At 46.0% G+C, this 20,174-nt stretch overlaps 1 protein-coding gene and 1 long non-coding RNA gene across 4 annotated transcripts in view; one reads left to right on the top strand and one right to left on the bottom strand.

Moving 5' to 3' along the window:
- Positions 1–1,877: 1,877 nt before the first annotated feature.
- LOC139999181 (uncharacterized) lies at positions 1,878–12,606 on the bottom strand. Of its 2 annotated transcripts, XR_011804338.1 has the most exons (4): positions 12,355–12,606; positions 11,868–11,978; positions 9,064–9,152; positions 1,878–3,750 (listed from the first exon to the last, which is right to left on the bottom strand). It is a non-coding gene; the product is annotated as an uncharacterized lncRNA (long non-coding RNA). The 2 variants fall into 2 exon arrangements; XR_011804337.1 differs by having other exon boundaries at positions 11,868–12,605.
- An 11-nt stretch (positions 12,607–12,617) lies between these two features.
- Positions 12,618–20,174, top strand: part of KSR1 (kinase suppressor of ras 1) — a 63,582-nt gene continuing 56,025 nt past the window's right edge. For both annotated transcript variants that reach the window (XM_027472475.3, XM_027472474.3), the window contains exon 1: positions 12,618–12,982. In XM_027472475.3, coding sequence (XP_027328276.1) covers positions 12,683–12,982 — 300 coding nt within the window. In that variant the 5' untranslated portion in view covers positions 12,618–12,682. The remainder of the gene's footprint in view (positions 12,983–20,174) is intronic.

The following is a 20,174-nucleotide window of genomic DNA, read 5'->3' as shown; positions in this document are numbered from 1 at the left end:
TGCATCTCTGCGGCACGCTCTGCTGCACCTGTATGTCTCAGGCACTTAGTGGTTTGGCCTGAGAACTGTCTGCGTAATGACTAATGGCATCAGAAGTCAGTCTTGACTAGACCCTCTACACATCACTACACGGAAGGAAAAAAAAAGCATGAAGTCTGGACTGCTAAAAGCTAGGTTGAAATCCTCTGAGCACATCCCAGTAACAACAATTAACAGGGCTGGATGTCTCCTGTCATAGCCTATTCCCAGCCCTCCCTCCGCTGCTGGACTAAGCAAAGCAGCCTGTTTGTTTTTCTAGCACAAGCTGACCTTCTGTGCAGTCGATATCTAAAACACATTGTCTGAGAAGAGGGAGTTCACAACGCTGAATTATGCAATTATATGAGTGCACCCAAGCGTTTAGCAATGCAGACTGCATCCAGGCCTGCTGACTAGTTGTGATTTTCAGATCCATTGGAACCGGCAGGTCTTGAAATGTGAATTCTTTGCAGATGGCTGTGTCTGCTGTAGGCAAAACTCTGCTATGATATTCTAAGCAGTTCTCCTATTGTATAGCTCTGGGGCATGTGTGAGAGGGAAAGATGTGAGCAGAAAGACATTTGCAGCTCCAGTTCTGTTGTTTTTCAGATGGGCCAAGGCTGATAAGAGGAGATGGGAATATTTCTGTAGCACCCTTTCTGACTGTGAAACTTCCAGTTTCAAGGGTATCGAGGGGTCAGGATGTAGAGAAAGTACAAAGAGCAATGACTTGCTAAAATTCTTACCTTCAAAGCATATTTGAACAGCACATGCTATATTGAAAACATCAAGGAGAGCCAACAAGTGCTGAAACTCTACAGGCATATAGCTTTGTAGCAGAACTGTAGCATGGAAAAGGACCATATGGGTTCTCTCATAGCTTGCATACCTACATAAAATTATTAGCAAGTCCAACATCCTGATTATCCTTTAGGGAAACATTTGTATGCTTGTGGTTTTGAGGATCTGATTCCCTATTTCAAATGTGAATTGTTTAGGGTTAATTACTGTGTTTATAGTTTGGGGGGTGTGTCATTTTGGTTAAAAAAAAAAAAAAAAAAAAAAGAGGCAATATTACTGAGCTCTGCTTTTAGATTTGGAGGAGTTTGCAAATCCCAGAGATGGTGCAGAACTGCAGAGCTAACAAGTCGAAACTGAAAAGACATTCATGGACAGATGGGAGCTGGAGATATTCCATTCCAAATAGCCATGAATACAATCCCATCAAAGAAAAGGAAACAAAAAGAAGCACTTAGATCTAATATTTTAAGTTCCGGCTTCATTTAGCTCAGTGAACACTTGGAGAAATTCTGCTAAGCCAATGGAATAATTTTTTATTGTACCACTGTAATGATCAAAACCTGACCTATAGAAAAGGATTCTGGGAAGTACGGATATGAATCAGATCTATCGTTTTCATCCTTGTAATTTTAAATCTCAAGTGCTCTTTTAATGAGATGTGTCAGACAGAGGACCCATTATCATCCCTACTTCATGGCGAAGCTACCCGATCAGATGATTTGCCCAGGGCTATACTTTCTGAAAGAGCCAAGAACTGAACCAGACTGGTCCAGTCTCAACGTCTCAACCCCACGGTCATCATTCCCTTCTTTGAAATGGTTTCTGAAATCATGACTCTACTGTCTGGAAGCCAAAGTACTGGAAGCACGTATTCCCAGTAAACTGCAAGCTACAGTTAGGGACTCTTTCCTTGCACTACTGAAAGCATTTCGGAATATTTCCCTTAGTTCTTCAGGGTATAAAAACACATTCTGGCTTGAGGAGGAGACAGAATTACCAAGATGAATCTTGATTTTGAAAGCAGTTTTCAGTTTTTATTGAACAGGACTTTCCCATGGGAAAGAAATATAGTGTGCTGCTTCATGCCCGCATCTCCGTTCCCTCTAACTATCATTTTATTTATAGGGAAGAAGGGAGTTCATCCGAACAAACAGAAACTGCATTGAATGGTGGAAACATGAGCACCTGAGATGTGAGAGACACCATGCTAATCCACTGATTCTTTAGGCCAGGTAGCTGACCTAGTTGCTTCGTCGCACTGCTTTCCTCTCACGGCTTAGTGTTATGCTTTGGGCTATTCCAGCTGTGTCAGTAAATTATAGATGAGGAGGTCTGCTGCAAACAGGTTGCATTAGTGTAATGCAAGCGACCAGAAACTGCAAAAGCTCTCAACTCAGAATCTCTTGTGGAGTGTTTGGAAATACATTGGCTATAAAAAGAGCTGAAAATAAAAACAAGGAAGGAAACAGGAGTGGCATGCAGATGGCTGTTGTAGGACTGGTGTCACTCTACTGCAATCAGAAAAAAATTCCTCCCGGTTTTTTTAGATAGCTTTTCAAAGAGGATGTGTTTGTATTACTTCCTGGCACGGGGGGTGCTGTTATCAGTGCGTATGACGAGAAAGCATTCCAGAGAGGAAGAGGCCTGTGTAAACTGGTTGTCATCCCCAAGTACCGAGTGAGCCAACTTTCCAAAAGCCTCTTCATGATGATGAAGCTAGGCCTAAGACTATAATTTCACTCTCTCTTTTCCTCCTGATGACTGTTTCCAAGCTCCTGTAGCATCTGTCACGTTAGAGTAACAGGAAAGCTTTATTTTCTTAATATATTTTTTTATTTATTTATTTTTATTTTTCTTCCAAATTTTTGCCTTCATAGAGATTTGCTTCTCCCCAGATAGTATGCTCAGAAAATACAGTGGCACCAGCTTCAGGTCCTGCAGTTAGAATTCCTGCCTTCTCAGTCAGAAGCTGGGAATCGTGCACTATTTAGTGATGTACAGGTCATTTAGTCTCATGGCATCCGCTCAGAACCTGATCACAAGCTTTCTGAAGTCAAGGGCAGTTTCTCCTCCAGTTTAAATTGGACCTATGCAGCTCCTTACAGACACACTGAAAAGATCAGTGCCCTATGGGAGAATGAAGTCTTCCGTATTAGCTTTTTCAACTTTTTTTTTTTTTTTAATTAAAATAACCCACAGGGGTGCAGAAGGATCATTCTAATGTCAAAAGCTCGGCTTCTGCCACCTTTCTTCCTGTAATGGAGACTATACAGAGTGATAAAAGGTACTGCAACATGCTCTGATTTAGCAAAACACTTTACCCTCTGCTGATACGTGTTCCTTTCCAAGGCAGCACCTGAGTGTGCTTAGGCAAAGCCTTTGCAGCAGCAATTAAAAACAGGTACTAACTTGACTTCAACGTAAATGCTTCTGTTGTATTGACTGCTATGGCACTGTAACATGGACTTAAAATTAACTTTGTGCTTATGCAATGTCCTGAAGAAAACATTTTCCTGCGCTGGGACCTCTGTCCCTATTGTGATCCAATGCTCAGGCCTCGTCAGGTGGTATTCCCCACCAGAAAACAATGGGGACTTTTACCTTGTGAACTGCAGAAGCTGATTATTTCTCAGCTGGATGAATTCTTCAGTTCTGCAGTGAGGGCAGAGGTAAATAAACTTGTGAGCTGCTGGATCAGGAAAAACTAGGCTCAGATATGAGGGAAAGTGGTAGGAGTTTACTTTGACCTTTCCTGTACATTAGTCTTCCATGAATGCAAACAGTTTCCTATTTGGTGCTGCAGAGCGAGAGCCAGGATTTTCAAAACTTTGGCTCAGTTCCTGCTAGTGTTCATGTTCTGCTTATCTTGCTTCCGGGGCAAACCATTTCCAGAGACAGTATTACTGTGAAAGTTGATGATTGTGATGGAAACTGAGGAAGAAGAGTTACCAGAAAACCAACAGACTGAGTTCAAATGCTGGTAAGTACTAACCAGGACCTTTCTCTCTCCAGAAATTACTACCAAGGGTAGAATGTGTGTTTATGCAGAAACGGGGCAGCTGAGCCCTACCACTAGTGGCTACTGACAGAAATAGGGTAGTGAGTTAGGCTGTGCTTTCTAGCACTTTGACTAAAGAGGTCTTTTTTTTTTTTTTTTTTTTTTTTTTTTTTCTAAAATCGGAGTGCTGCCAGTCACCCTAGGTATCTGTACAAACTCTGCTCTGCTGGGAAGCAGGTAGAAGAGCAGGGCTGCAGGACTGAGATCGCAGTGGAACTGCAGCATGCCTGCACCAGACACAGACCAAAGCTTCAGAATGCAGGTTGGGAATAAAGCTTGTCCACTGCGAAATGACAGATTGTTCAGGGCTAGCTTTCTCAGTCCCCTTGTTGTGTATGTGCCCTGATTCAGAAGGACACAGACGTGTATCTCCAAGCCTGACTTGAGCAGGACAACTTGTGTTTAAAGTTCTTGGCTGAGTCAGGACCAGTAACAGGAGCTACCGTCTGTGTTCAGTTGTGTATTCACTGTTACAGCCCAGGATTTCCAATTCTCTAGACCTGAAATTCTGCCTTCCCAAAATATGTCATAGCACTGGAGAAGGACCTGGCAGCACTTAAAATGATCTGCAATGATCTGCCATAAGTCTAACTGATTAACACTGTCTGCTAGTGTCTGCTGCAGGAAAAGGATACGTGAAACACTGAGGTTAGTAAAAGAGTCCACAAAAATGAGTCCAAAGTTTTTTGGCACTAAAAAAAACAAGGGATCAAAATTCACCTTTCTAGGTGTATGGTTTTAAATTCTCTTTTTGTCTGAAATGCTCTGTTGTGTGGGACTTTATTCCTATCATGATTAAAAGGCTTAGGAATATCATACATGATAAGCACAGAACCAGAATGGAGAGCATTTATACCACGTTATCCTTCAAAATTAGAAACTTAAATCAAACGTTAATGTAAAAAATATGCTTATTTGTTTTATAGACTTCTGTGTTTGAATAGAACATGCGTTTCACAATTTCCTGCAGCATCATCAGGGAAAGATTTATCTGCATGTGCATTTGTGCTTTGTGAGTAGTTTGGGTAGGGACTACCTGGTGGTTGAAAAGTTAAGTATATGCAGCAAGCCTTGGCTCTTTACACTAAGACAAATGCTCCCATTCAAAGAAGTTTTGCATAGTCTTGTACAGAAAGTTTAGGCTATCATTACTTCTTGCGCTCATGCTAGTGTATGCTGTTAGCTGGTTAATTTGTGGATGTACTAAGTAGCTTAAATATGGTATGACTACTCTAATCCAAAGTCTGAACTGTACGCAGAGTTCAAGCAGGGATTTGGGTAGTACATGCCCTTTGAGGTGACTTTCAAAAGAAAGAAAAAAGAAAAAGAATTATAAATGTTTGTTTGCTTAGAACTGAGATGTACCAAAATAGCCTAAAGGGATTTTAAGGATGTCTCTTTTCATTTTGCTTTCACCTCACCAACTCCCATTTGACCAGAACTGTTTGCTAAATATAAATGTTCTATCAGGTGAAGATTCCTGGTACAAATGTCTAGTGACTGCTCACACCTGAATGGGAAGGGAGCATCATCCTGAGAATATGAAAGGTACTGTACTGGGTTCTCTTTACTCTATCACAATCAAGACAACAAATAATTTTCAACTCCCAATGGCTCACAAATCAAGATATAAACCTCCCTCACATCAAGCATTTGGCCTACAGATCATCATAAACTGATAAGTTCTTTTAATTCTAGTTAAGAAGAAAGTTTCTTCATACTGCTTTTATTTTCATTTTAGTCTGACTTATCCTCTCCCTCTAGGCTTTTTTTTTTTTTTTTTTTTTTTTTTTTTTTTTTTCAATGCAGTGGTCCAGTGGATGCTCTTTCATGGTTTCTATGTGCCCTTCAGTATTTTCCTCTTACACTTGCATCTCAGTCCATTGGCTACCTTGAGCCCTGACCCAGTTTTGTACAGCACAGTGCACAGAACCCTTATTCCTCAGTGACCATCCCGGACTTGAACAGAGCCCTGCACACTGTTTACATCACAACTTTGGGTCTCTCGGTACTAGTCTGCCATACAGAATGAAAGGAAGGGGTTAAGTTTTCTTATTAGTTCTGGAAAATAGGGTGCCAGTGTGAGCCAAAATTAAAGTGAGAAAGAACCAGAACGCAGTAGTTTGACATACGTTTTCTATGGATCTCACACTGCCTTTTCCCTTCAAAATCCCACTTGGTTTCTAACATATATTACAGCTGCTATACCATTACATAGAATTCTAATTAAGAACATTCAAGTAACATCATAAAATCTGCTACACCAGAAACTACGATTCTCCCTGTAAATATGTGCCTCTTAGCTCTACAGTAATCCATGCAAAAAAAAGAAAAAATGCCAGACCCTAATCAGCCCACTGCAGGGATGGGTCGTGAACACGTTTATCTTTCCTCTCACAAGCCTCCCCTGGATAAAGGAAATGCCCTAATACTCAAGGCATCTTGGACACCAGATGGCTGATTATTAGACATTTTATGGAGAGGAAGGAAGTAAAGAGAAACAGCCTGAATTTTCATGGTACTGTAGGGACAGTGGAAAGGAAGGCAGAATGAGGACCTCATCCAAAACACACTGACTGGGAAGACACTGATTTCAAAGAGCTTTGAATCAGAAAGAACAAACATCTGCGTTTGTTTTTCCTTCTGCAGATTAATTCTCAGCTCACCAAGGGCTAGAATAATTGCTAGGTGAATATAATGTCCTTTCTACTATCATCACTGTAATGACTTATAGCTGAACCATTTTTAATTTCCAGGGGACAGGTTTGAGTTTTTAAATATTCACAATAATGTTATAAGCTTTCTTTAGACTATCCACAGGTTTTTCATAGACCTAGTCTCCAAGAGCCTGCCTCAGGGAGCAGGAGCATACTGTGAGGCCAGGAGGAGCCCTAGGAGACACAGGCGGTGCTTGCAGAATTCTGCCTTCCAGAAGAAAGGAGTCAATAGGCAACGCCTACTGGAAGCATTTGGGCTCATCCTCTACTAATGTGAGTCGATCTAATCTGTTTTACCCTGGCTGAAGTAACTGATGAGGTAGGTAAGTTATGCCATGCCTTCAGCTACACACACAGCACTATAGCTTAAAGTAAGGAAAATACACTGTAATCATAGATATTTACCAGAATATTGAGAGGATCCAAAAGAGACTAGAATGAATATTTGTGAATACATACCACTTGTGCAAGAGTCATTCCTCCCTGGCTGAACTTTTAGAAAATTCAGAAAGCCAGCTCCTTCCATGTCTACCTACCACAGGGCTCTAGCAACTCTCCTAAAGCAGAGGTGTTGATCTATCCAAGCTCTCCCCAGAGGTGTCTACCTGACCTAAAAGACACATGCACCAGAATGCTTAGGGCAAAGAGACTTCACAGCTACTTCACAAGTGGAAGATGGCAGTAATTTCTCCAAGGTCACACCATGCACGCTGGAGGGACACGGCTACTTCAGATGTGCAGATGAATCTTGGGAAGAATGCAGACGTCAAACGTCGGTCTCTGTGGTCCTTCTCCACCCATGGAATGGGATGTGGATTAGCCAGCAGGCCCTGCTGATCCCAGTACAGCCTTCTTGCTAGCTATGTGATGAGAGACTTAATGAATGATTTGAGAAATGTATGTGGCCACCCCACTTCTGAGGCATTGCACATGCAGACGTGGAAGCAGAGTTGCAGAACTGGAAGTGAGGCCTCCCACAGAACAGTGTAAGAATTAGTGGTAAGATGTCTTTCCACAAAGAAGGGGCTGCAGCAGGAAAATATTTTTTTATTATTTTTTTTTCCTTTTGCCATTAAAACTGGCATGGAGACAGAGTTTTGCTGGCAGAAATATGGCATACAGGGGTGTGAAGTTGTTTTTTGTTGTTGTTGTTTGTTTGTTTTTTTTTCCATTTGGATTATCAACATAACTACGCTGCCAAAGTACTGAAGTACAGGATCAGCCTTACTCGGGGTGTACACAGCAGACCAGCTCGACTCATGTCCCTTCTGTAGGCTCCTCACATCAAACAAACACGAGTGCAGGGTACAACGTGAATAGATGATTATCTGTCAAACTCTTTTCCCTTTGTTTAGAACAAGAAGAGAGGCCTTGGGGAAATGAAGCTAATAGTCATGTGGGGTAACAGCTCTGAAAAATATCATGGGCTTTGGGACTTTTACACAAAGGTGTAAGAGGGGCTGTTGTGATGCAGCTCAGGAAAATGTGCTAATGACAGAGGCAGTGGCGAAAACAACTAAAACCTTCAGCTGTGGCCGAGACTCAGAGCCATAATCTCCTTATGCAATACACTTGACAAAGCTCCCTTGTGGAACATGAGCCTGCTTTTTCCACCACAGTATATACCCCCTCCCTTGACATACTGTGGGTTATTGCGCTTTATTTCTTTATTTTTTATTTTTATTCTTGTAACATTAAAAAAAATAAGCTGCTTCTTTTGATGCAGATAAAACAAACACGGGGAAGTTCTGCTTACAGAAGGGTGGGTATGCCTGCCTGATGTGAAGCGCAGCATATCACCTGCTGCAGTGTTTTGAGAGGTAAAACTGCCTAATCATTTTTGATTATCCCTGTGTTGTTTTGTTAACCAAATATTTGTCTTTTTGCCTCACACAAACATCTAATGCCAATATACAAATTGCACAAGGGGATTATGCCAGCATGAGTCAATCTTGGGTGTGTTTATCCGTGGAGAGACACAACCCTCTGTTTTTAGAGGCGGGTGTTACTTATCCTTGTTAGACCTATGAATATCTCTCGCCAACAAAATTTGTCACTTTTCACTGCTGGCATATCTGCTGCTATAACAAACCCTGCAGATTGGCAGGCCTCCAAGTGGGGTGGGGGCTAAATCCTCTGTGACTCTCATTATTTAGTATTTACATTACAGCAGAGCTTAGAGGCTTATAGCCGAGATTCAAGCGTTGCTGTGCAAGCAGACAGTAAGACACTTCCTGCCCCAAACAGCTTATAGTCTAAACAGAAGAGTCTGGTAATAAATAGCAGAGAAAAGGCAGTATTATTGCAACACAGCTAGGTCTGCAAGAACTATGAGATTTTTCTAAAAATAAATGTTAAGTTTTTCTAATTGTATTCCAGACTATTCAAATTTGTATTTTCAAGCTTTCTTAGTCCTTAAAGCTTGACACTTTTTGTTTGCTATTACAGCTACAACTCTGGCTTACTCACGTGACTCCAGGAGGTGAGGTCTTTTAAGATATGACACATCATCCCAACGATTTCCTTCCAATCCTATTTCAGAGTTCCCTTCTGCTGACCTGTGTAAAAAAAACAAAACATTGATTGCAGCTACACAGCTAGATTCCCATGCCTTCCTTTTGTGGAGCAAGAATTTCTTTTTATCATATTGCCCAAGCACAAGTTTTCTCCTACCAGTGCAACTAAGTTTTAAGAATAACGGTAATGTTTACTTTTCACATCCCTTCCTCCGTTACTCTCAGTGTACGGTTCAGATACCTGTATCCATCCATGGTCTCATTGGTAAATATTACTGTCGAACCTGTGGATTGACTGTTCCATCCCTTACTTTTGACCAAAGTGGGTGCTTTGCCTGTTCTAACTTGGCCTTTACTGTAATTAGTGCACTGAACCTACCAAACAAGCACCAGGAAAAAGGCTATGGGAGAAGAGGACCTATGCTAAGCATTTTATTAGAGGTATAGGGCCAAATCTTGAACTGGCATGAGTTGATTTGGTTTGGTTGCAGGCAATGGAAATGTTTAAACTGAGGAAATTGGTGAGGATTTGTCCCATGAACACTACTTCACCATCGTCATTTTCTCTGTAAATCCTAAAGAGAAAACCCAGCAGCCTGTCTAAAAATAGGACCAAAGTTTCTTAACTTCACAGCAGACAAGCATGCCAGAACCACCGTGTATTATTGTGCTGTGCAGCAGAGAGAAAGGAATACTCACACTGTGTAGGAGGAAGCCTTTGAGGGGAAAATCATTGATAATAAAGGCCTCTTTTATTTGAAACACCTAACATTTCAGCTCTTCAAATCCCAACACTGCATTTTCTTAAAACAGGTTTCTATTACCTGTGTTAAACACATCAAATTGAGTAATTCAGTCTCATCATCTAAATTCAGTGTTGTGATAGCTGAATGAAACTGGGACAAGCTAGCTAAAAAGGTAATGGAAGCCTTTGATAAAAGCAGCATGTGAAATGCATCAGTGCTTTTCTGCCTTTGAAAAAAACCTCTCTGCTTTTTTCCAGTGAGCTTATGTTACTGAGGTGAAGACCCTTGCTAAGGTCTACAGGGCAGCATTCGCTAGAGGTGATTAGCAAGATTATGATTTTACTGTGGTAGGTAGTAAGGGAAAATCTTTGTCCCACAGAACTTAGTCTGTGCAGTCAAGAGATGGGGAACAGGAAGGAAGACAAATCATTTTAGATCTTAGGTCAGTGGCTGAAACAAGCTTTTAACAGTTCTCTCTGAGAGAACTCTTAGAGCTCTTGAAAACAGTGTGTTTAAGGAATTAAAGGCCTCAAAATGTATGTTTGTGTGGGTGTGTGAGGAATGGAATCTGTGTCCCGTAAGAACTGCTCTGTCAGACTTGATTTTGCGGGGCTGGAATAAGGGATACGCCTCTTGTGAATTCCTGCTGGCCTCATCCATGAAATCCCCAAAATTGCACTCCCTTCCCACCCCTGTGTTCCCAAATGTCCTGCTCCTGGCACCTCAGCATCACATCTGCTCAGCGCCCACCTGGTGTGATGCAGGCTGCAGCTCTGCGGCACACCCGAGGTTGCAGTCCTGTGCCACCGCAGCTCTGGGGTTCGCCTCGGCCTGACAATGGCTCCTGGTGTAGGTGTGCATCTCCCTGCCTGCTTTCTGCCTTGCTCCTGGAGTCAGAGCAGCTAGCTAGGAGAGAACAGCTCATCTGTGTGTAACCTGCTTCTGCAGAGGAGTGCTCAGACATTCTCCATTTCCCCTGTGCATGCACCAGCCTCATGAACAGGCGAGCCAGCAAGCGATGCTGAGCAGGGACACGGACACAAGGCGAGTGCAGTGTTTAGTCAGCACATTTTTCCATACAGCCCTGGAGGGCAGTCTTGTACGCCGGGACTGGAATGCTGCCCACTTATGGCAGCAGTTAATGAGGCCGGCACTCCCAACGCAGCGCATAAACTCTTGCAGAGAATGCCAAATATCTTGTGATGCACAGCCCACATTTTTCCTGGTTTGCTTTCTTATGCAATAAACCTTGCTTATTGTCTATTGGCAAATGGATGTTCTCAGGCAGGTATACAAAGAATGTCCGTGAGAATAATACCCTTGTTAATAACACAGCTTAGATGCACAGGCACCTGTACTTGAGGATTTCAGTCTGTCGGACTTCTACAAACCATAATTTCCAGTGCTAAATTTCCAGCGTTCCTAAGAGGAGGGGAGCAGATACAGACTTTTTCATAAGGGATGATGAAAAGGGATGATGGAGGTAATAAACAAAGTAAGCAACTTTCCCAAAACCGCAGGATGTATCACATGGCAAACTAATTAAACCCTAATCCAGCAAAGCCCTTAGTATATATAAAATTTACATGAGCATGTGAATAATGGCAATGAAATCAAATACTCTGCCTGACCCACCTGCTTAAGAAAATTACTGAACAGTTTATGCCACACTACTTGATGCAAATGCAGCCGAGCTAACACATACACCAATACCCATCCAACCATGAGAAAAACAGCTGTGTCAACAGATTTGCCCTGCTCCACTGCCTCATGCCCTATATTCAGAGTGTATTCTCCCCTTTTTTGCATAAAAGTCTTTTCTGTTTTGCCACACGTGGCTCAGATATCATTTTAGCTTTTAAAATCTGGTGTCAGTCTCTAATAAATTAAAGAGGCAATCTTCTGCCAGCGGGGTGCAACTAAGTTGTCCTTCTGGGTCCCTCACAGGAGATGAACAGCCCTCACCCTGCTAGGAGCGGGGAGGCATTATTCCTGCAGGGACATCTCCTACCTCCCACAGGACATCGGCCCTGTGCAGGTCCCTGGGCAGCCAGGACTCGCAGCTCCCTCGGCTTCCTCGTGGTCCTGTGCTGAGAGCTTTGTCCGCGGCGGTTCCACAGGTCTGTAATAAATTTCCCTCCTATTCACGATATGAGTGAACCCATACAACTACTGCACTCAAGTGTTTATATTCACTACAAGATGTTTATAATAATGCCCACTTCATGTGCTAGACCTGCACTTATTCTTCACTAGGTAGACGTTTATGTCAAATAAAACACATATCTGACCGATTTATAGAACGTCTGGGAAAGGCTACCTCAGGAGAGTGCGCTACGGCCTTACTAGGCGACTTGGTTATGGCCAGTACATGGCTGGTATTTATTTTACACCGTGTTGTAACGTTTTACACCGCATTTTACACCGTGGTGTAAGGGCACAGCCCTGTCAGCGAGCTCCCCGCTCCTCTCCTCACGCCGTGACAGGCCCTGACCCACCTGGAGCCCCGCGGGACGGTGCCGAGCACACGGCTCCCTCAGGGCTCCCTCAGCGCGAGGCCGGCACGGCGGGGGGCTGAGGGCACCGTGCGGGGGCTGTGCGGGGACTGTGGGCTGAGGAGCCGGGCCCGGTGCCTGTCACTGCGCGGCGACAGCCCGGGGACAGCCGCGCTGAGGCGAGGCGAGGCGAGGCGGGGCTGGGCGGGGCGGGGGGAGCCACCGCCTTCCCGCCCTCCCTCCCCGCCGCCCGCCTTCCCCTCTGCCCGCCCGCCGCCGCTCCCCCCGCCGCCGCCGCCGCCTCTCGTCGCCGGCCTCCCGATGCCGAGGAATGGATAGAGCGGCTGCCCTGCGAGCCGCCGGCATGCTGGAGAGGAAGGAGCGCAGCGGCGGCGAGGCGGCGGCCGGCGGCGGCGGTGGAGGCGGCGGCGGCGGCGGCGCGGGGCCCCGGGCGGGTCCGGGTCCGGGTCCGTGCCCGGCGGCGCGGGGCTTGCCGGCCGTGCGGAGCACGCTGCAGCAGTGCGGGCTGCTCCAGGACCTCATCGACATCTCGCTGTCCAACCTGCGCGGGCTCCGCACCAAGTGCGCCGCCTCCAACGACCTCACCCAGCAGGAGATCCGCACCCTGGAGGTACGGGCACGGGGCGGGGGGGGGGTGCCCGCAGCCGGGGCCCGGGGCCTGCCCCCTCCCCGAGCCCCGGGGCGCTCCTTGCCCCTACCTCGCCGGACGGGGGGGGGGCGGCCGCGGGGCCCGGCGGGCGCTGCCGGGCCCCCCCCCCCCGGCAGGGGGCATCCCGCGGGCGGCCGGTGCCGGGAGGGCGGAGGCGGGGGCCGGGGACAGGTGCGGGGAGCGCCGGGCCCGCGGGGGGTGTGAGGGGGGGCTGGAGGGGGGGCCGCGTTTCGCAGCCATGCACGCACTGCGCGGCCCCGCGGCCCTCCGGCGGTGCTCGGCCTCGGCGCGGGGCGGGCGCGGGGCTCGGGGGGCAGCGGGGGCGCCCCGGGCGTGCCGAGGTGCGGGCAGGTCGCTGGGGGAGCTCCCGGGGCTCCCCTCCGGGCCGGCCGCTCGGCCCCGGCTCGGTGCCGGTTGCCGGGGGGGTTGCTCTGGGGCTGCTCGTGCCGCAGCCCTGCCTCGCTGCTGCTCCCGGAGGAGGCGGATCCGCTCACGGGTCTGCACGAGCGTTTAGAAAGGGGATTTGGGTTTGTTTTTGTTTGGTTCGTGTGAGCTTTAGGTTCTCCGTAACCCCCTTCGTGCACCTCGTGCTCAGGTGATGCTGCGCTGGGCAGAGCGGGCAGATCCCCCCCAGCCCTGTCCTTGAGCAGGAGCCTCACGTGCAGGCCCCGCGGTCCCATAACCTGGCACTGGGGCCATCGAGCTCGCATCAGGCTCAAGGCAGGAAAATCATTACAACCGTGTAGCTCTAACAGACACACATGCTGTAAAACCTATCGCTTAAGAAATGAAGGTTAGGAAAAAAATTGCAAAACAATAGGTGGTAGCTTTTGGCACAGCCTCTTCAAAATTTATCATTCTTCCTTCTCTTCTTCCTCTGCTTTATTTTTTATTTTTTTAATTTGGAGTGCTCTTTTTCCTCCTGCCACCTCTAAATAGCCTTCAAAAGGCCATTCTTCCTAAAACAATATTTATATAGGCTTTTGGCAACCCTACTGACTGTCTTTTCAATGCTTACACAATGTAAATCACCATCGGTTTGGAAAATGATCATTAGTATTTTGCTGGTGGGCCCATTCTAAATGGAAACCTGTATTTAAAAAGGTTAAAGGCCTGCTGTCGTCTTCAGGTTGTTCTTAAAGCAACAAAAACAGCATCTGCTGATAGCTGCCAAGTGTGTGCGTGCGTTCCTATTGAACATTTATCTGCTTAAATAAACGGGTGCCACATTCAGTAGTGATCATAAAAGTTGTCCCTCATCAGAAAAAAAAAAAAAAACACCTCTGATGCACTGTCCAGTGTATGATTTCTCTGGGAACTGAACCACGAACTGGATGTCTGCCAGCCCGTGAAGCTCCAGGAAGGGGCACGGGCTCTGCCCTTTGCTCTGTGCCGTTGCCTGCGCCGCGGTCCCTGCTGCCAGGCACGGCCTGTCAGGCACGGCGCTCAGCCCAGGTGGCTTTGTCTGCAGATGCAGGGCCCAGGCCGAGGAGATGAGGGTCTGTGTTTACTTCTCCGAGTTGTAATTTCGGTGGTGACACCGGGGTGGTGGGCTGCCTCAAGTGACAGGCGGCCCGCCTGGGGCACTGCCCCTGTGATTAGCGTGCCGTGGTTAATGTGTCAGAAATGCACGCGTGTGTGGCCGTACGCATTTGCCTACCAGATCGAGGCAGCGCAGCCAGGTGCCGTGATGGTGCCTGGAGCCGGTGTGGCCGATAACCTGGCTGCAGCCTGCAGTGACTGCGTGCACTGAGGGCAGCTTCTTGCCTGGCACTCCCGTGGTGAAGTGAAGCACCTCGAGATCTCCAGCGCCTGCTGGCTTCCCTCGCTGGCCTTGGCGGGCTGAATGGCTTCGTGGGCCACGATTAGCGGCTGCTGGGCCTCATCTGTGCTTTGGTTCTGTTCTTATACAGGAACTTCTTTGTGGGAAAAGAATTATGAAAACTTAGCTGCGTTAGTGTAACTGGTAAACTGTACAGAAAGCCACAGGGCTGTGATGGAACGCGAGATAGGTACGGGGAGCAAACTGGAAGCGGGAAGTAGTCATTTGGGAAGGGAGGGGACTTGACTCTGAAGTTGAAGAAGTAACTCCTGAGGCCAAATGCCAGGCTGTATGTGTGTCTTTTGATGACAGTCCAATGTACGAAGTCAAAAGTCAGTTTTGATTAAAAACAAAGAACTTGCATTGATAAGGAATGAAAAAGCAGGGAAGTGTCCTGTAATGCAATCTGTGTATTGCTCATATCTTCACAAGTGTTGCAGTGCCTAGTTTTGGTGTCAGAAGTGTGAACTTAACAGGATACCTCCCTGAACACAGTCCTTGGAACCTGTCAGCCACAGGCATGTAGGAGGGAGGCAGGTGGACGCGGCTGCCCCGTGCCCTGCATCCTGCGGCCAGGGAGCGTGGCCACTGCTGCCTCGGCCTCCTGGGCTAACTTTCTGAAAGCAGCTGTAACGTGAATGGGCTTACTAGCCTAAAACACCAGTGAAAATGAACGTAAATGTACTTTTTTTTTTCTTTTTTTTCCCCAAGATCTGCTCTCTTGGTCCTTTTTGCACTGCTTTCCTCCAAGTCTGTTCGCAGCTCGGACAGCCGTCTTGTGTGCCGCGTGATTCATAATGTGCGCGTGCCTCAGTGGAGAACATCAGCCCAACTGAGGGTTAGGCTGTGCGTGCTTGTGTCCCTCCCAGCTTACTGCAGTGCTTCAGGTCCTTCCTCATTCCTCTTGTGCATGAGGTCTCAAACCGAAGCACACGGTAGATAAGGATGCCAAAGTGGGACCCTGACAGGAAAAAATAAGCACTCATGGCCTAAAGATTGAAGGGAGAGCTTTGTGTAATACAGGAGGGAGAGGAGGGAAGAAAGGGCTGTGGGAATTACTGGCAAATAAGCGTCAGTGTAATGTGTTACATGAGCTGCCCGTTTCACATGTGTGAAGGCTGTTTCTTAGAAGGGCAGGGAGTTTCCCTGTAGTGCAAAGTAGATTGTGTTAGTTTAGTTATTAGCCGAGTAGGTTCTCTGATACCACAAGGTCTTGTATTTTTTTTGATTTTTGTATATTTAGCTGAATAAGTGCGTGTTTTTCTTTTTACCCAACGCTTTGGTATATGGCTTTCTTTCAGTTCTGTCCTCGCAGGTTACTCACTTCTCAACTAGACTGCAAAACTGAAATGGAAAATAATGGTAATTCTAAACCATACCTAAGAGAGCAAAAATTGTCCTACCATATGGTAAGCACCCAATGTTACCCCCAAGTGTCTTTGGAAAGAAAATACTTGCACAGTTTTTAACTCTGTCTCAATGCTACTCCCTTGCATCACTCTTAAATGGGTATTGCAAAGTTAGAAACATATCATTTCTAGCTGTATTTCTTTGTGAAAATTAGATCTTTGTGGATCTCTGGCTACGAAGCTGATAACAGGACCAGACTTGACAATCCGTAGCAAGGCACATGAAACCTCTACCACTGCAACTCGAGCCACTCTGTTGGAAGTGCGGAGGAGGATACGGTCCTACATGCTGACGGCAAGGAGAGTTCCTACGGTTTCTCAATCTCTTGTGTGGAAACAGCATAGGTGGTTCAGTAAACTGTGGGAATTACCAGGCTGAGGACGCCTTTATTTATTTATTTTTCTTTAGCCTGATTGCGGCGAAGATGAAGCAGGACCTGGCTGAACTGAGACCTCAAATGTTTAGATTGCAGATGTATTTTTTTTTCCTACTGTGGCTCTTACATCGTAAGAACTAGCTCCAGTGTTTCTGGCAGAGAAGCTGCCTCCAAACTGGTTGGGGTGGAGAGGTGGCGTGTGTTGTGAAGATCTGTCTGCTCTTTGAGGAAAACTGTCATTGCTCCTTGGCTGGACTGTGTCTGTGATGGAGACGCTCTTAGACCAGTGTGCAGAGATCGCTTTGACCTCTCCCTCAGGAACATCTTCTGTTCAGCACCACCAGAAACGTAATGCCAGAGAAGAAAGCCTGATCCCAGCTGTGCTGTGTCACAAATGAGTCTACAGCTTCGCAAATCAGTCTTTCAAGTTGGCTGAATGATACCTGTGGATTAGATATGTTTGAACTTGCTTTTGCATAATCTTGATGCACGCAATTTGACTAGGAAAGGCTTATCTCTTACCAATCTCTGAGAAGAAAGAAATGCTTTGAAAATGGGTGAAGGAACAAGAAGAGAGGAAGAGGAATTGTAATCATCCAAACTTGCAGACTGGAAGTTGGACATGTGGTATGCATAAGGAAAGGAAGACTGTGTTTGTAAATTTTAAGTGGTGGGAGTAGTGAATTTTTCAGGCCAAGCTGCAACCTGTAGCCACATGTTCATGAGCCTTGCTCAGCTGAAAAGACTTCCTTTTCCAGCACGTCTTACGTAAGAGACCTTCTTCTCTTACTTCATCTTACTATTTGTATATATGCAAGACATTTTTATTTTTTTCCCTCAAAGGTGACTATTCTTTTCTGTAGGACTTTTCTTTCTTTTTTTTTTCCTAAACTGGTGCACTTGTCTAAGAGAGGTTTCAGCAGAGAATCTGTTTGACTTGGATGGAGGGAAAGCTACATGTTACAAGGTCTGTATCATTTGTCTTCTCTTGCAACAGTGTCTCTGTATATGATCAGGATTTGCACATCATCATGGAATTTAGCTTATCTCCTACCATTGATTTTATATAAATGTTGACACAAAGTCAGCAGCAATGTTTTAATTTACCTGGAGTTTCCAGGTTAAGCGGTGATGAGTAGATCACCATAAAGAAGAAGATATGAAAAAGGCTGTTCTTCACTTTTCAAGGCTTATATGTACTTTGCTCCATGGCTGGATTCCATGAAGCGCTAATTGGGAAGCAAGAAAGTATCAGAGTAAGTCCTTACAGTGCCTTTGTCTCTCTGAGATTGCTTTAACGTAATCCAGTGGCCACACAAAGAATTATTCCTGCTTGTTTTTGTGCAGAGTCAGCTTGGAGATCCTTACAGCAACTGAACTCCAGGAAAGTTCAGCAGAGCCTGGCGCTGAGACCTCTGTACGTGCGTGCCTACACACACTAACAGGAACCCACTGTCTGGTGTGCTAGACAAGCCTCAGTCTCCACATATGAATTCTGATGTGTATTGCAGGTTCAGAATTGATTTAATCAGTCAGGTGGCCCAACTTGAACTCCAGCTGTATCTAGCTAAACCTGTGGATGTGACGAGGCTTGGATAGGTAGCACCTGAGCAGAGCTGGGTCTGCTACTAAGTTCAAATGCCAGCTAGTAGCTGTTTTACGCGACGAAAACCCCAAGGAGTGTTACAGCTGCATACAGGTGACAGATTTACCGATATGAGTTGGTGTGGTGGTACATAAATTTATCACCTGGTGCTGTTCATAAATAGCAACGCTTAACAAAAGAATTCATGTGACACACGAAATTATTTAGGGAATAGCTATGCTTAAAATAACATTTCCAGCATAGACCGTGTAATCTTTTGGATGCTTGAGGGATAAAACCCTCGCCATTCCTTTATGGCTATGATTTCCCATCCTTGTTCTCAGCCAATAGCAGAACTTTCTCTTTCCAAAAGATAAATTATAATGAAATCATGTTTGGCTATTTCCCACTATTTGGGGGATTGGAGAATGTATTAGCTCAATTACTGCTGTGGTGAAAGGCATGAAAGATGATGTATAGGTGGCACCACCCAGGGATACTGACTCAGACATCTCTTAGAGGCTTCCCTCCCTGCTCGTTTCTCCCTCCCGTGGAGTAGTCCCACACATACGACTGCTACAGCAGCACAGGGGCTCAGTTGCCACGGCTAACAAGTGTGAGGAATGGGGGGTCTTTGAGCCTGGAAACACACCTGTGCCACGAGAAAGGAACCCTTCCAAGGTACAGCTTGTGAGCAGTTGTACATTGGAGTGTTGCGGGCACTCGCTTCTCGGTGGGAGTCTGAACGCAGCCAAGGACTAGCGCAGCGTGGTTAAGAAAACTTGGCAGTCTGGCTTGGCCCTGACTGCAGCTGTTCTCTGTGGGCACAACCTGAGGGAGGGCGGCAGGGGGTCATGGTCTGTGCCCCCAGAATCTCAGACGGTCAGCCCCAAGTTAAACTAGAGAAATTCCAAAATGCTGGCGAGTGGAAGGCTCACTGAGAGCCAGCAGGTACACAGGTGCTCAGAGTCCAGTCTGCTAAAAGGTGTCTTTTGTGAAGCACACGGAGTTGGAGCCTGAGCTGTAGGGGCTGTAGGTAGGTGGAAGATGCAAATCTCGTTGGACTCGAGGCTGTTTAAATAACAGAAGCCTGTACCATGATGCTCTAAATTGCTGTAGAAACCAGTGTGGTTATGCAAGTACGCAGCAGAGGAGGAGCTGCCTAGAGTTGTTGCTTCCAAGAAGTGAGTGGTTTTTGTTTTTTTTTTTTTAAAAAAAAAAAAAAAAAGGAAAAATGAGATACTAGATGGAAATAGCTTGCAGCTGGCTGCAGAAGAGTACAAGTTTAGCCTGGCAGAAGGATGTTCAGCATAGTGGGAAAAGCACATGACACCAGAAAGGTTTTAGTGTTTGTAAGGAATAGACTGAGTAAAACGGGACTCAAAGATACGATATTTACCGGCGTGGGCTCTGTTTGAGTCTTTTCAGGTGTTACTTGGGATATTGTTCAGCAATACCTAAAATCATTTGTTTCCTACAAAATAAAGCCACAATGGCAGGTAAAAGCAGACAGCTCTTCAATAGAAACCTTCCCACCTAAATACGGGCTAAGAATTTTGTAGTTCAACTCGCTACTGCTTTTGGGGAGGGAGCTGCAGCAGAGGGTGGCTGCAGAACGTGTGGTTAGATGACTGATTCAAATACATTTTTAAACAGTGAGGGGAAAAAAAGAAGCAGCTTCCTATTTTCTTAGTGATTTTCCTAAAAGGAGAAAGCAAAAGGTTTCATGGGTTTCTTTGGGTTACACTTCAGGAAGTTGTTGGAGGGGCAGTGCTGAGGGCTGGAGGCTGAGCTCTGTTGCAGGCCGAGGGCATTCTCCGTCCAGTTGCAAAAACTCAGAATAAAAGTGGCCAATGCTGCTCGTTGCCTTGAAATGTGCTGTGTGTGTGTGTCATCTTCCATCCCCTGCCCTGCGGGACAAAGAAGGGTGCCCTGTGAAGCAGCAGTTACCCTTAAAATG

The sequence above is a fragment of the Anas platyrhynchos genome, chromosome 20 (genome assembly GCF_047663525.1).
Source record: "Anas platyrhynchos isolate ZD024472 breed Pekin duck chromosome 20, IASCAAS_PekinDuck_T2T, whole genome shotgun sequence".
NCBI lineage: Eukaryota > Metazoa > Chordata > Aves > Anseriformes > Anatidae > Anas > Anas platyrhynchos.
The sequence above is the reverse complement of the archived record's forward strand: the minus strand, read 5'-3'. Positions and strand labels throughout refer to the sequence as shown.